The sequence below is a fragment of the Tenrec ecaudatus genome, chromosome 14, assembly GCF_050624435.1.
Source record: "Tenrec ecaudatus isolate mTenEca1 chromosome 14, mTenEca1.hap1, whole genome shotgun sequence".
Taxonomy (NCBI): domain Eukaryota; kingdom Metazoa; phylum Chordata; class Mammalia; order Afrosoricida; family Tenrecidae; genus Tenrec; species Tenrec ecaudatus.
In genome coordinates, this window is record NC_134543.1 from 37,405,017 (window position 1) to 37,419,558 (window position 14,542).

Here is a 14,542-nt window from a genome sequence, read left to right on the forward strand (position 1 = left end):
GACTTCTGAAATATACAAGAGGAATAACAAGTGTCATCAGGTACACCTTATAAACTACAATATACACTGAATATGGAAGTCAACAAGATCAAAGAGATGTAAGGTCATAAAATAAACAATGAATTACAAGCAATTACTATCTTCTAGAAGATGTTCCCTGACCCTAATAAGATTATAGATCATTGTTTTAATTCACAAAATAGGTGAAAATTAAGTAACATGTCTAAATAGCCCATAAGTAAAAGTGGTGGGAAAATGACAGGGGAAATTAGAAAGTGTTTCTAAAGGAATGATCATGACAAACAATGACAGATGTGTAGGAAGCAACGCAAGAGCTGCATGAGACCCAGGGAACCCTCCTGACCACCGAGCAGCGATGACCTCAGACATCTGTTATCAGACAGGGTGTGCTGCAAAGTGAACCAATGCAGATGTAGTTAGGTTAAAATTTAATCCTTTTTATCCATTTTATTCTCCCTTTTGATTCTTTTAATTTTTTTCCTGGTTTTCTGATTTCTTTTTCAGTGTGTTACAGTTCTTCTATTTTCTTTCCCCGGGTGTCTTTCTTTATATGGAATCCAACACAGGGGACTGTCAAGGCAACGCCAGAGTCAGTAGTCTCTTAGAGGCACGGCAGGGGAGATGGGGAGATGGGGCGCTAACAAGGAGCACAGAAAGGACAAATTAAGACTGCGTGTGGAGTGATTTCACAACTCTTTTTAATATGTGTAAACTACTGAATTAATTAACTACTGAGTTGTATGATATATAAGTTATGTCAATAAAATTGTTTTAAAAAGTAAAAACATAATGTTCCACAACAAAAATAAGAGCTGTTTAGAGAGTAATATAGTAGCTTCAAATGCCTAGTATAAAATGTTTAAAAATCTAAGCTTTCACTTTAGAAGCCAAAGAAAGAAGTGGAAATTAATGCCAAAGTACACACAAGAAAATAAGTCAATTAAATAGAAGAGTGACAAAAAAATTAACAAATGTGAAACTCTTACCATTTAGTTTTTACCCCTTGAGATTATTTTGGTTGTTCCTGTTTAATTTCCATATAAATCTTTACATTAGTTTTTCAATCTCCACAGAAAAGCCCGCTGGGATTTATTTTTTGCTAACAACTTTACTGATCACGGAGAGAACGGTCACCCATTTAAAGTGCACAAGGCAGTACTTTCAGTGTGGTCAGAACTGCGCAACACTCACCGCATCCCTTTTAGATCGGACTCACACCACTGCCCCCATCCTCCCACGGTTCCACCACTCTGAGGCCATCACTCAGAAGACACCTATTCTGGACATGACATGTAAACGTAATAAAAAAATATGTGGACTCTTGTGTCTGGCTTCTTTCAGTACAATGTTTTCAAAGTTCATCCATGTCAGAGCATGTGTCATTCATTCATTCCCTATTATCACCCATTTTTCAAGACTTACAATAAAACAACCAATCAAGACAGTATAATCAATAAAATACCCAAACCCACATATTCCATTTATAGACCAACCTAATTTATAAATGGCATACACCCAGTTAAATCCATTTATTCCAACTCATAGTGACTTTTTGTCTGGGGAATCTAATCCTTAAGAGTCTGCTGAGAACGTTCCATGTCCCATATAATAAAAACAAACAAACAAAAAGTCAATCTCTCTGCCATTATTTCTAACTCAGAGTGACCCTATAATTGGGTTTCCGAGGCCTTGTAAATTTCCACGGGAGCTGTGCCTCATCTTTTAGCTGCTGGGCTCGAAGTGCAAGCTTTAGCAGCCCAATGCTTACTAGACAGCTCTTTAACACTGTAAGTTGGTTCTGGTTATGATGACTACCTCTTTTTAGGTTTCATTATTTTCGTCTTTTATGGACAGTTGTTTTATAAAGGCTGAGAGCTCAAGATGTGTAGCTTTTAAGCATCACAACATGTTAGGCCAGGGTGACCCCTGTTTCTCTTCAACGGACCAGTAATGTTAACAGAGTATCAACTTTACCTTCAGATTCTTGCCTTCTTTGGCCAACAATGCGCGGAGTCTTTCTTGTGAAGGGGGTGCAATGAAGATAATATATGGTTTCAAGTCGGAGTTACGGAGGGTCTTCAGTGACTACATAGAAAAGATATTTGGATTTTAAAACATTTTCATCATTTAACTACTTCTCAGTTATGTACTTGGAATATAACAAAGTTAATTTTTAAACATTGCTTATCTTGTGACTGTTTTCCAAACCACTTCAAATAATGAATAATAATTATTTTAAGATCAAATCATTTATTCTAAAAATATGCTGGGTGTATTCATCTACAAATGTGAGTGCTTTGCTGTTGTGAAATGTTTTACATTATGAATGACACTGTACGATGACGGCTATGACTGTCAGGATGAAATACTTGATAAGATCACATATAGAGTATAATAACCATATTAAAATAGCATTTTGGAGAAATAGGCACTATATGCAAGCAGAAGCAGAAAGAAAAACTGTACACAACCCATGCAACAGAAAATCTCAGAAAGGCGCACTTAAGAGTAGCCTGGAGCAGTGAACGTAAGTGAAGTGCTCACAGCTTGAGCAAGGTAAACGGTAGCACTAAGACGTGCCAAAGGTGACAGGTGTTTTTTGTGAAGAATATGAAAGATACTTCTTAAACATATAAGCAAACAATTTGCAAGGTTGTTTTGAGGGGGCTTTGAAGACTTAGGATTAATCATAGCCTTGGGGGAAACTCAGGTAACCTAAATAATGTAATTTATAAATTGTAGGTTCCACACCCTAATGTGGTGAGCAGTGTCCGGAATCGTATTGGTTTCTACTAGTCTGGAACAAGAGGAAAAAGAAAACCAAGACTCGCAGAAGAAAGTCTATAGGGATGAACAGCCAACATTACCAGAGCCTCACCTACCCTGAGACCAGGTGAGCTAGAGGCGCCCAGGCACACTGCCAACTACTCTGATCAGAGCTGCGAGAGATGGAGCCTTAGACAACAAAACAACAACAACAACACCCCAGATTTACTGGACCAGATGAAGCTAGAAACCTTTGGACCAGAGGACTACCTGAGATACCATCTGATACACCTTAACCCTTAAACTGAAATTATACTTTGAGATCAACTTTTAACTCCTAAATAAAAGGTTTAGTCCATGAGGGCAATGAATGTACAAATGTGCTTTACACAATTGATGTATGTATGGATTGTGCTAAGAGTTGAGCCCCTAATAAAATGATTTAAAAAAAAAAGGTTTAGTTTAAAAGCTGAAAGCGTAGCCAGCTTCTTTAGTAGAAATCACCTGTGGGAGCCCAAAAGGTCAACAAGCTGTCCTCTAGAGCAAAGACGAGCGGGGACAGCTAGAAAGGGACGTCTGAGAGTAACGACACAGCGTAAAAAATAAAACCAGTGACACCCGTCATATGTAGAGCAATTACTCAATGGGAGCCTAATTTGCTAGGTAACTGTCACCTTAAAAACAGTAAAATGCTAATATCTGCAGGGAAGGGTGCACTGTTTGGATTAGAAGGTTGTGGTTTTCATCTTGCTTTTGCCATTCACCGTGTCCTTACACGGAAGCGCCCTTTCCCACTTAAAAACATTTAGATAGTGAAGATGATAGGCTTAAATACTCTGAGTTCTCTGATAAAATCTGTTCAAATAATATAGAAAACTTAGAAGAATCTCAGCAAAAGCATTTACCATGTTAAGTTAAAAAAATTTAATTAAAATATAGAGCCCAAACTTTCTGTCAAATGAAAACAAACTGATTATTACATCCAGGGAGGCCCTTGCAGTCACTTCTCCTACGTACCTCCCCTCCCTTTAGGGACCACAGACCAGGCTGTGCGAGTCAACAGCAGAGAGTCTACCACAGGAGTTCTGCTAACCTTACACAGTCTAGGAGAGAAAAAAAATCTACAAAATAGAGGAACACTAAATCTAAAACACTTTCCTGAAAGTATTTTAACTTCTTCAATGGAAATGTGAGTTCGTAATTTTAGGCTTTTGCCTCGACTGCAGATAGAAGTGGAAGGGGGTTCAGTTAGACACGGACAGACACTGTATTAGTTACTGCATGTGCAGTCACTTTTCAAACCCTACGCATCCTTTAAATTTTCAAATTTTTCTAAACTAAGAACTAGCAAAGGGAAATGATTCAGTGTTGCTATCACTCAGTGCTATCCAGTGAGTTCTGACAAGCGGCCCTCTTCTACACACAGCAGAATGCCACACCGTACGCCACTTCCCCAGCCATTCACACTTGCGCCATCGGGGCGGCTCCTGGGCTAGTCCTTGGTGGGCTCTTCCTTTTCCAGTCACACTCCTCTTCACCAAGCATGACGGCCTCCTCCAGGGACTCGTCTCTCCTAATGTCAAAAATACGTGCGGCCAAGGCTCACCATCTTTGCTTTTCACGGATGTACTTCTTCCAGGACAGAAGTCCTTCTGCAGTCCCTGGCATCCGATCCGTTCTTCTCTCGGTGTTCCTTCTTCACTGTCCAGCTTTCACATGCATTATGAGGCCATTAAAAACCCCGTGACCCGGCTCAGGCACACCTTAATCCTCGAAGTGACATCCTTGCTTTGCAACATTTTAAAGAGGGCCCGTGCAGCAGACTGACCCACTGTAATGTGTTGTTTGATCTCTTGACGGCTGCTTCCATGAGCAGATTGTGTATCCAAGTAAGACAAAATCCTCAACCACTTCAATCTTCTCCCCATTTCATCATGGTGCCTCTTGGCCCACGTGTGAGGATCTTTGTTTTCTTTGAGATTTGATCTCTCATTATAGGACCAGTCCTTGAAAAAGGACACCACGCTTGGAAAAATAGGTCAGTGGCAAACAGAAAGACCTCCATATGGACCGACACAGTGACTGCACCACACATAGCAACCACAACTGTGAGAACTGCCCAGGACTGGGCAGGGTTTCATTCAGCAGTCCACGGGGCTATTATGAGTCAGGGCCAACTCAAAAGCACCTAACAACTACAAAAAAATCCATACTAAAGGCCTGCCTGCAGGCATGGTGAAGAGGATGTCCTAATCAAAGAACTGTATCCTGAGTCTCTTTTTATGATAAATTGTTGCTGTTCATTTCCTAATAAACCCCACAATCAAATTGTCTTGTAGGTGTGTGTGACCATTGCCACAAGTTACTAAATCCAGCAGAGAAGTAGTGAGAGTTCTAAGGAAGGGACCGTTAGTGTCAGAGTTGATAAAAGGTTGGAGAGGAACACATCTGACCTCTGCTGCTGCTAGGGACTCTTTCTCCCGGGCGCACACAGAGAGGAGGTCGTCAGTCTCTGCACTGCCATTCTTATAGTTAGAAATATTTTTAATTAAAATTTTATTTGAAAAAAACCTTAATAATCTTGAAAAGACATAAGTACTAGAACTAAATTAAGTCCTTTGATTCTTAGACCAAAATATAGTTGCCACTATATTACTCTGCAACAATATGCCCCAAGTTTAACAGCGTGAATTACCTGTGTGCGAAGATTTAAAAGACATATTTTGCCAGAGTTGATGACTTGCCGTACAGAATCTATGCTGGTGCCATACAGATTCCTCTCAAATTCACCATGCTCTATGAACTTCCCGGCTGCGACGTCTGCTTCGAACGCTTGCCGAGGAACAAAGTGGTAATCTCTGCCAGCTACTTCATGGTCTCGTCTATTCCTGGTTGTATCTAAGCAAACACAATCAGGTAAACATAATGGGAATGGATGAAAGTACACAGAGGAGCTAACTGCAAATAAATTCCTATGGAATACAGATAATAAAATCATGTTTTCAGGATAATATTCAGAGTTCACCTGTTTAATGATGGCAGTTTTTATTTCTAAGGAGCCCTAGTGATGCACTGGGTTAAGTGTCTGGCTGCTAACTAACTGCAAGGTCAGCAGCCCCTCCATGAGACAGACGAGGCGGTCTGTTTCTGTAAGCAGACGTACAGCTTCAGAAACAAGATGGGCTGTTCTACGCAGTTCTATGTGGTTGCTCTGAGCCAGAATTGATTCAAAGGCAATGCGTTTGATTTCTAGATAGAAAATTGCCAAAAATGTTTTCAGTATCTTAATAATGGCTATATTTGAATAGAACTGTGTTCTATAGAAGGAACCCTGGCTTAGGTGTTGGGATACAAACTACAAGGCTGACAGTTCAGAAAACCTATCCGGGGTTGCTGGGCGTCTAAACCCAGGACATGGCAGTGGGAAGGTGCATCACAGTTTCAGAAGCTCACTGCCCAGACGGCCCTTCTTTCAGACACCTCTGGGTGGACTCCAACCTCTCCATTTCTGGGTAGCAGCCAAGTGTACTAACCACGTGCCAGACTCAGGCAGTCCTCCCTCCAAAGCATTAAGGTAAGGTGACCAGACGTCCCGCTATTGGCGGGACAGTCCAGATTTTTAACAATTTGTCCGCGGCATTTAAAAAAAGTCCCGATTTGGGGGAAGAATGCACGACAAGCTAGGGAACGGCGGGAGAACGGGAAGGGAATATATGGTTTTCAGCTGCCATGTGGCTATTTCGCCAAGATATGAGTTTTATATTACTTTTGTTAATTTTATAATGTTAAACTTTAATAATAACAAATATTGTTCAGAACTGATTATCGAGAAATGCTTTACAAAGGTCACATTGTTGATCAGTTGTTAGAATTCGATCACCATTGTTTGGACTTAATGAACAATGGCATTTTTTGGCATTAGCAACGACGAAAACACTGTGTAACTGTCTCTCAGATGATACACATCATATTGGGTGCTAGTGCTAGTTAAACAAGTGATGTCAACAAATCAGCTATTCAGATAATTTAAGTAATTTATTTATTTCATAAATACATAAATTTTCTTGAATTTAGCACAGTACTCGTATTATTTATATTTTATAGTGGCGGCAAAGAGTCTAGTGCTGGCCTTGAAAGTGACACTTAACGACTTACATTACGGCAAATCCAGAGAAAAATAATACAAGTTAGTATTGTTATTATTTAAAAAGAAATATAGGATTAAAATAATTTTTTAAATATAGTTACTTTATAGCAATTAATTTAATTTATAAACTAACAAAATATGTTCAAGTAATTATGTACCTACTTGCTGTGTTTTTAAGCAATATGTATATAATTTATAACATAATTTTAAATTATTTTTTTTAGATTTTTAACATGAGTAAGAAAAGAGGATGCAAATTCAACAATGATCTAAGAAGTGAATTTCCTTTTATTAAAAAAACCAAAAGTGATTACGTGGTTAAATGTGAGAAATGTAATGGTGAATTTTCTATTTCGCATGGTGGGAAGAATGATATTTCAAAGCACTTGGTGACATAGAAACATAAAAAATATTTAAGTACTGCTGTATCTTCCTCCAAAATACAGGAATCTTTTTGGAAAACAATTTATGGAGATGAAGAAAAGAAATTAGAATTAGCAGAAAGACTTATGTCTTTTCATGCTATTAATCACAATCATTCCTTCAGATCTATGGACTGTACATCACAAGTTGTCAAAAAGTTATTAAAAAATGTCTGCCTGTGCTAGAACAAAATCCGAGGCAATTGTGTGTAATGTGCTTTCCCCATATGCATTTTCAGAATTAATAAAAAATCTAGAAAAATTAATTTTATATCCATATATTCTGACACATCTAATAATCATAAGGATATAAAGTTATTTCCAACCATTATTAGATTTTTTGATTCGGAAACTGGAATAAAACTTAGAATTTTAGATTTTGTTTCTGTGCCCAGCAAAACTTCTGAAATAATTTTCAGTTCCATTATTAATATTTTGGGGAAAAGAAAACAATTTAAAACATAAAATCATTGCATATTATGCAGACAACACGAACACAAATTTTGGAGGAAAAGTGAGAAGAGGTACAAATAATATTTTTTATAAATTAAACAAAAGCCTTAATCAAAACATTATTGGTGTTGGTTGTGCAGCGCACATAATACACAACGCCATTCAAACAGCTGCTGTTGTGTTGCCCGTAGATGTGGAAAATATTGTTATTAAAATATATTCTTATTTCTATATATACACTGTGCACGTTGAAATGCTTAAAGAATTTTGTGAAACTGCGGAAGTCGAATATCAGAAAATACGTGGATACAGTAAAACGCGCTGGGTTAGCTCTTTTGCCAGCTGTCGAAAGAATTTTGAAAATATATGATCCTCTGAAATGCTACTTTCTATCATGGGATAAATGTCCTAGAATTTTTTGCAAAAGAATCTTCAAGAATTTGGCTAGAGTTTATACACAATCAAGCAGCTCTTTTTCAAAATGCTATAAAACTTATTGAAGGTGACAAAATTTCAGTAATCGAAGTAGCAACTGAAGTTCATAATTTAAAATTTCAGTGTCAAGAGCGGTTAGAAAATAATTTTTGTCTATTAACTATCCGTAATAGTATAAGCCAGCTAGAAAAACAAGGAGCAATAAATCATGCAGATATCATGAATCACGTTAAGTTCCATAGTAACTGCATAGCTTATTTTAGAAGAGTGGTTGGTACATTACAATGATATTGAACATTTTCTTTGGGTTACATTAAAACAAGAACTTAATTGGAATTATGTTCAAAAATCATTCGATCACATTACTCAAAATTTCCCATATAGTAATATTCCAATTTCCCATATAGTAATATTTCAAAAATGGGCTTTTTAATGAGGTATCATTATTAAAAATATACATTGATAAGGAAAAGGTTAAATCTTGCCATTAGCAAAAACCACAACAGAGAACAAATGGTTAGAAATATTTCATCATTTTGAAACAAACCATGTTCCACACAATAATGCACTAAAATTGTGGAATACGCGCTGTCCTTACCACGAACTAATGCTGCAACTGAACGCGTTTGTTCTACGGTAAATAAAGTGTGGCCATCAGTAAATCACAAATAAGTGTTGAGACTTTGAAAGCCATTTTATGTGTGAAATATAATTTAACAAATTCTTGTGAAAAATTTCATGACCTTTTAAACAACGACAGCAATCTACTAAAAAAAATTCACTCAAAGGAGAAATATGGCAAAGAATAAATACTACACATAATTTTTAATGTATTATACTTGTAAATTATACTTACCTTGAAATTAAAAAATACATATTACAATACTATTTTTGCGTTCTATGAAAATTTTTGTGGCTCCATATAGACCAAATTTTTAATCAAGAAACCCCTCCCCCACTCCCCAGGCAAGGGTGTCCCGTTTACCAATGTTAAAATCTGGTCACCTTATATTAAGGACTATATCATTTTAAAAGAGAAGTTCTGTTTTTAGAGATTAGGTCTAAGTTTCTATCTTCAGCATCAGTGTAAAGAATCAGGAAGCTGATTCCATTTTGAACTAGGAATTACAAAGGGCCCAAACTGAAATTTATTCAGAAAGTAACTGGTTTCACAGTCACCAATAAAAAGATTTGGATAAACCAGGCCCCTCTTTCACGGACAACAGTGAGTGCACCAAATGGAAGAAAATGTCTCCGACAGCCAGGCGTTCGAGGAGGTACATAGGAATAAATCCAAACTTACGAGGAACTGCAGATGCAAAACGGTCTTTTTCTTTGTTCATGAGCCGTTGACGCAATTCATTCTGGCCACAGTTCTGTGGGCCAATCAAGATGATAGGTCTTTTCCTATTAGCAGGTTGATGATAAAGTGACATTTCCTCATATGTTAAGATCTCCTCATTGTCATAATCTTTGGAAAAGAAAAGTTAAGCCCTTAAACCAACCAGAATTACTGTCAGTTTAATAAAGATACAAATACGCAGGGTTCTTCCCCTCCCCATAATTGGAAAGAAGTACAATTTATTAACATTAAAAATGCCTAATTTTTGGGCTCCTGATAGTAAAACCTGGGTAGTTGATATAAAGAGTACTGCCTTATGTCCTGGCTGGGACACAAGGAAAGTGAATCAGACCACAACATACTGTTTCCAGGAGTTCTTCTTTCTCTTGTTTCACACTGTGTTTTGAACAGTCACCACAGTATAATTATACTAACGCTTACGTAAAACCGTTTGCAGCCAATGCTTTGACAGAGGGCGTTGTATCAAGAGCTACAACAGCTGAGAATATCGATCATTTCTGAAGATGGGGATGTCGGATATGATGAATATGCTGAGCAGTATATCTAGCGCACAAACATTGTAAAACAGCAGCGACAGCAGGAGCTGTCAGAGTGAACAAAGTGCCTTCCTGTAATTGTACACCTTGAGAACAGGTCAGACTGGTGCTGCCCACACTTTCTGCATTTACATTCTTCTATTCCAGGATTCTAACCAGGAAGGGCGACTCAAGATCTGGGTAAAGTGTGGGGGTGCAGTTGTGTTCTGATAGGCTGTATTCAGATGCAATCAGAACTGTCCACAGAGGAAAGCAAAGCTAACGACTGGCCGACTGCTGTGTCCTTTCACCCTGTCACCTAACCAGGAAAGGCCATCTCCGCAGCAAGACACATCATGACAATCCGGACCATCATGCTCTCGCCAGGGTTTAGAACAAAGTCCGACACGCAGAGGGAGCTCAACTATGCTTGTTCAAATTCCAGCTCAATCTGTATTTTAGTATTTGGCATGTCTCCAACATAAATTGAAGCAGGAGCAGTAAATTCAAATGCCCAAAGGACTAACACCAAAGAGGTCATTAAAACCAGTGATCAGGTTGAGCTGACATAAACTTGGGAATGACGAGGATTGTTGAACTGGACAGTACGTGTCCAATATAAAGGCAAAAGCCATTACTAGTTAGGTCCAGCAGATTATTGTCTCTGAGAACGCGAGGCCACTGTTGTCTGAGTACTTCTTTTTAATCTTGGTAGTAATTAAAATAACAAAACAAACCACATTTCTGTGTTTTACTTCAGTACTGCGCTCTTACCTCAGCGAGTAGACAGTAGGACCGTGGAAAGGACCACATTGACACATGAGCAATTATCGCAGACGGCATTTTCAATTTTACTTTTAGCACGTCCGAATTGTTAGAATTTGTTAAAAGTCTGTATTGGGTTTTTTCCCCCAACGGTTTAAGTAGAAAAAATAATTGAAGAAACTATCACTATAAAAACTTTCATTTTTATTCCATTTCCCCAGAATGCAGAATGATCCATTCCTCAAGAGTGTTCCAGAAGAGAGAAGCTGCTCTGAATGATTTTCTCAAGTACAAATGATATTTTAATGGGTCTAAAGGTAAAACTCCCCGAATATCAATTTTATTTCCTTCAAATGATCAGATTGGGAATCCATTCAGATTTGACAACTGCTAAGGCTGGAGAGTAGAACTTACCATCATTTTTATTGGCATTATACAAAACCTTTTTCCTCTTCTTTTTATTCTTCTTTGCACACCATAGTTTTCCTGTTGAGTAACCACAAGCACAACTATAAATGTGGCATTTGTTTTCTTTTAAAAATCCACATATGCCAACTTGCAGAACAGAAATTGTTTGAAATTTGAATAATTTATAAACAATAATTACATTGTAAATAGAAGAACTATTTTTGAGCTGTAGTGATAGTTTGCCAATGTAAGCAGATATGCTTTAATACTTAAATCTTGTCCCTTCTGTATAGTCCTAAAGTGATCTATTTTGCCTCTCACATGAATATTACCTTTCTGAAAAGTTCTGAGAGGTAAATGTAATATGGTCCCAGATGGGGACCCAATGACCTCTTATTAATATCAACTAGAAGTGTCCAACCTGATTTTTCTGGCTCTTTATCTTCTTCTATTGTCTGCTTCATGGCTTCCCTTTGCAGCTGGAAACTTTTCCCTTGTTAGCAGAAAGAAAAAGGAAGAAAATACATCAGATTAAAGCGCTAGATTTTTTTTAATCAAGAGAAAATATTTAAAAGTGGCAGCTGAAAGTGACATTGTATTTAAAAGCCTCCAAAGGCGTAAAGTATTAATTTTCATCTCTGTTCTTAAAATTATCCATTAGAAAAGCTAAGTACTAAACTCGTGCTGGGCAATGTGAACTGTTCCCTATTTTAAATGCACTTACTGCTGTGCATTTACCACGTGGAAAGTATGATGGCAGATCTTTACCATGATTCTTATCACTTGGAATGCTCCCAAATCCAGTAAGCCAATTCTGCAGGTAACTATTAAAATTAGCATGTGATCATTCATAATCAACATAATTCCAAGGTGCTATTGCTTTATGCCTTCCCATTCTTATTCCTGTGGGTCTTTTTCCTTGGGTCTTTATACATATGCCTGAGTGTGTGTGTGTGTGTGTGTGTTTACAATTTTATTTCCACCCTTCAGGTACCAATTTTAGAGATAACTGGAAAACACATATTTTCCTCACAGGATGAAGATTTTGCAAGGTTTCCGACTTTCATCCATTTTCAGAGCTGAACCTCACAATTTTAAAAAAATAAATATTTTTCTTTAGGATAAAAGTGGTTCTACTTGGAGAATTCTCTATTAATAGTCCTACATGGTTGTAATCTCATTTTTATTATCTAATTCTTTCTGTTTTAAGCCAAGGAATCTTGAAAAGTAGTCAACAAATTCTATCCACTTGGATAATTAGTAGACTATAGTTTCCTAAGAGCACAAGCAAAAAAGTAGACTATGATAAACCATATGTTGCTACTCAAGTATCAGAAATAATAAATTGTATACTCATGTACTTTGGACATATTGTCGGGACAGATTAGTCCCTGGAGAAAGACATAATGCTTGGTAAAGTAGAAAGGAAGCAAAAAAAAGGGGGGGAAGTTCCTCAACAAGATGGATCGACAATTGGCTGTAACGGTGGGCTCAGCCCTAAGAACAACTGTGAGGACAGCGTGGGCCGGCAGTGCTCTGTGCTGCTGTGCAGACAGGGCTGCTGTGGGTTGGAACACACTCAACAGCACCTACCCACAATAAGTGATACACAAATGCAATATTAAAGGACACCATTATTAGCAATAGGAACGAACTGTATGAACTGCTTTCTTAAGAAACGAATCATTGTGAGTAAAAGGAACAACCTTTTAAATGTTTAAAAACTTTATGATGGCCTATTTCTATGGTAAGTTTGTTTCTTTAGGTGGGGTGGACAATATGACCCCTTAACATTCTTCTGATTCTAACCAAAAGGCCTTTTTCAGAGTAAGGGATGAGTAGAGATGAAAAGCCCTATAACTAAGAACTACGACAGCTCATTATTAATCCTATATAAAGCTAGAAAGTATCACTAAGAATGACTGTAAATATTATATTGACATTTCTAATACCCTAGAAAATCTGCTTTAGTCTTGCTTTGGTGTACAAAAGAGACACAAACTTCAAATATAGTTTGAGAACATTCAGCAAGGTTCCAAAGGGATAATGGCCAGATGAGGGAGGCCATTAGCATGACACAACATATTAAGAATTCAGTTAGGCTGTTAGTTAAATAAGACATGGGACAAAGGAAACAGTCACTAATTCATGACTGGTGACAGATTATGACATCAGTTACAGGTGGGACTACAGAAGCAGGGGCAGGGCCATTACTGAGACATGGACACGCTGTCAGACACAGAGAGTTTACAAGAGTGATCTAGGGCCTTCTGACCAGGCAAGCAGGGCATGACTCATGACTTGAGACACCTCCGGCACAGTCCATCAAAGACACACCCGGGCAAGCCCCTAAGGGAGAGAGTTGTGCCTCACTGGACCTGCTGGAGATAATCCACTTTCCAAAGTATTCTACCTAAAGGCAAGAGTATCTATCTACATCCTTGGTTAATATTCAGAAGGAATTCAATCTACGTGGGGACTCTGCAAGTGGATTTGGGGTTTTCAGTTTAATCCATAGCCTTCTGCAAACAGGATGCACAAATTTAAGCTTTAATACAATCTGAAATCTAAGGGAGCCCTAAGAAATTGTTTCAAACCCTTTTGACAGCTTCTGTTCCCACTAGACAGCCCTCCACCAGCATATATTTCTTGGGCTCACATCTTTATCAAGACCCCTTTCTCCTAAACATATTACTTGTAGTTAAACTCATGTAGGCAAATTTGGTATGCTCCGTACCAGGGTGTGCGTGATTGATAACCCTGAAAAATGGCTTTGGCAAAACAAAGTAAAGAACTTATGAAAGAGCCTGGGGTCTAATTAAGAAGAACAGGTGATGGCAGTATGACTTTAAAACCACCTTGAATGTACTCCTTTAAGAGCCTGTGCCTGCATTTAAATACACTGCACTAAGCACTGTGGCATATACAATGCAGATATAACAAGTACTTACAAGTATTTAACAAATACGCTGAACATGCTTCGTCATTTTTTTCTTTGTTTGTTTTGAATTGTATCAATAGAAATACCAGGTTTAACATGCACAAAGCCACGAAAACCAACGATGCCAGATACTGACTTTCTATCGCACTGTCCTTTGAACGCCCCAGCAGGAAAAGGCTGCTGGATGCAGATGCCATGCAGTGCTGACTTTGTCATCTTTAAAATCGGGTTCTACTCCCTCGGTTCTGTTTCTTACTCCATCCTATTCCCATCCTAAGAATTGTTGGAATAATTACAGCTAGACAC

The 14,542-nt window shown here is 37.9% G+C and overlaps 1 protein-coding gene and 1 non-coding gene across 5 annotated transcripts in view; both read right to left on the minus strand.

The window, feature by feature from the left end:
• Window positions 1–14,542, minus strand: part of PALS1 (protein associated with LIN7 1, MAGUK p55 family member) — a 97,917-nt gene that overhangs the window by 6,334 nt on the left and 77,041 nt on the right. For all 4 annotated transcript variants that reach the window (XM_075530681.1, XM_075530679.1, XM_075530680.1 and 1 more), the window contains exons 10-14: window positions 11,717–11,788; window positions 11,302–11,373; window positions 9,548–9,715; window positions 5,483–5,685; window positions 1,996–2,106 (exon numbers count right to left, since the gene is read on the minus strand). In XM_075530681.1, coding sequence (XP_075386796.1) covers window positions 1,996–2,106; window positions 5,483–5,685; window positions 9,548–9,715; window positions 11,302–11,373; window positions 11,717–11,788 — 626 coding nt within the window. The remainder of the gene's footprint in view (window positions 1–1,995; window positions 2,107–5,482; window positions 5,686–9,547; window positions 9,716–11,301; window positions 11,374–11,716; window positions 11,789–14,542) is intronic.
• LOC142427107 (small nucleolar RNA SNORA8) lies at window positions 14,303–14,441 on the minus strand. The gene has a single exon (XR_012779933.1). It is a non-coding gene; the product is annotated as a small nucleolar RNA SNORA8 (small nucleolar RNA).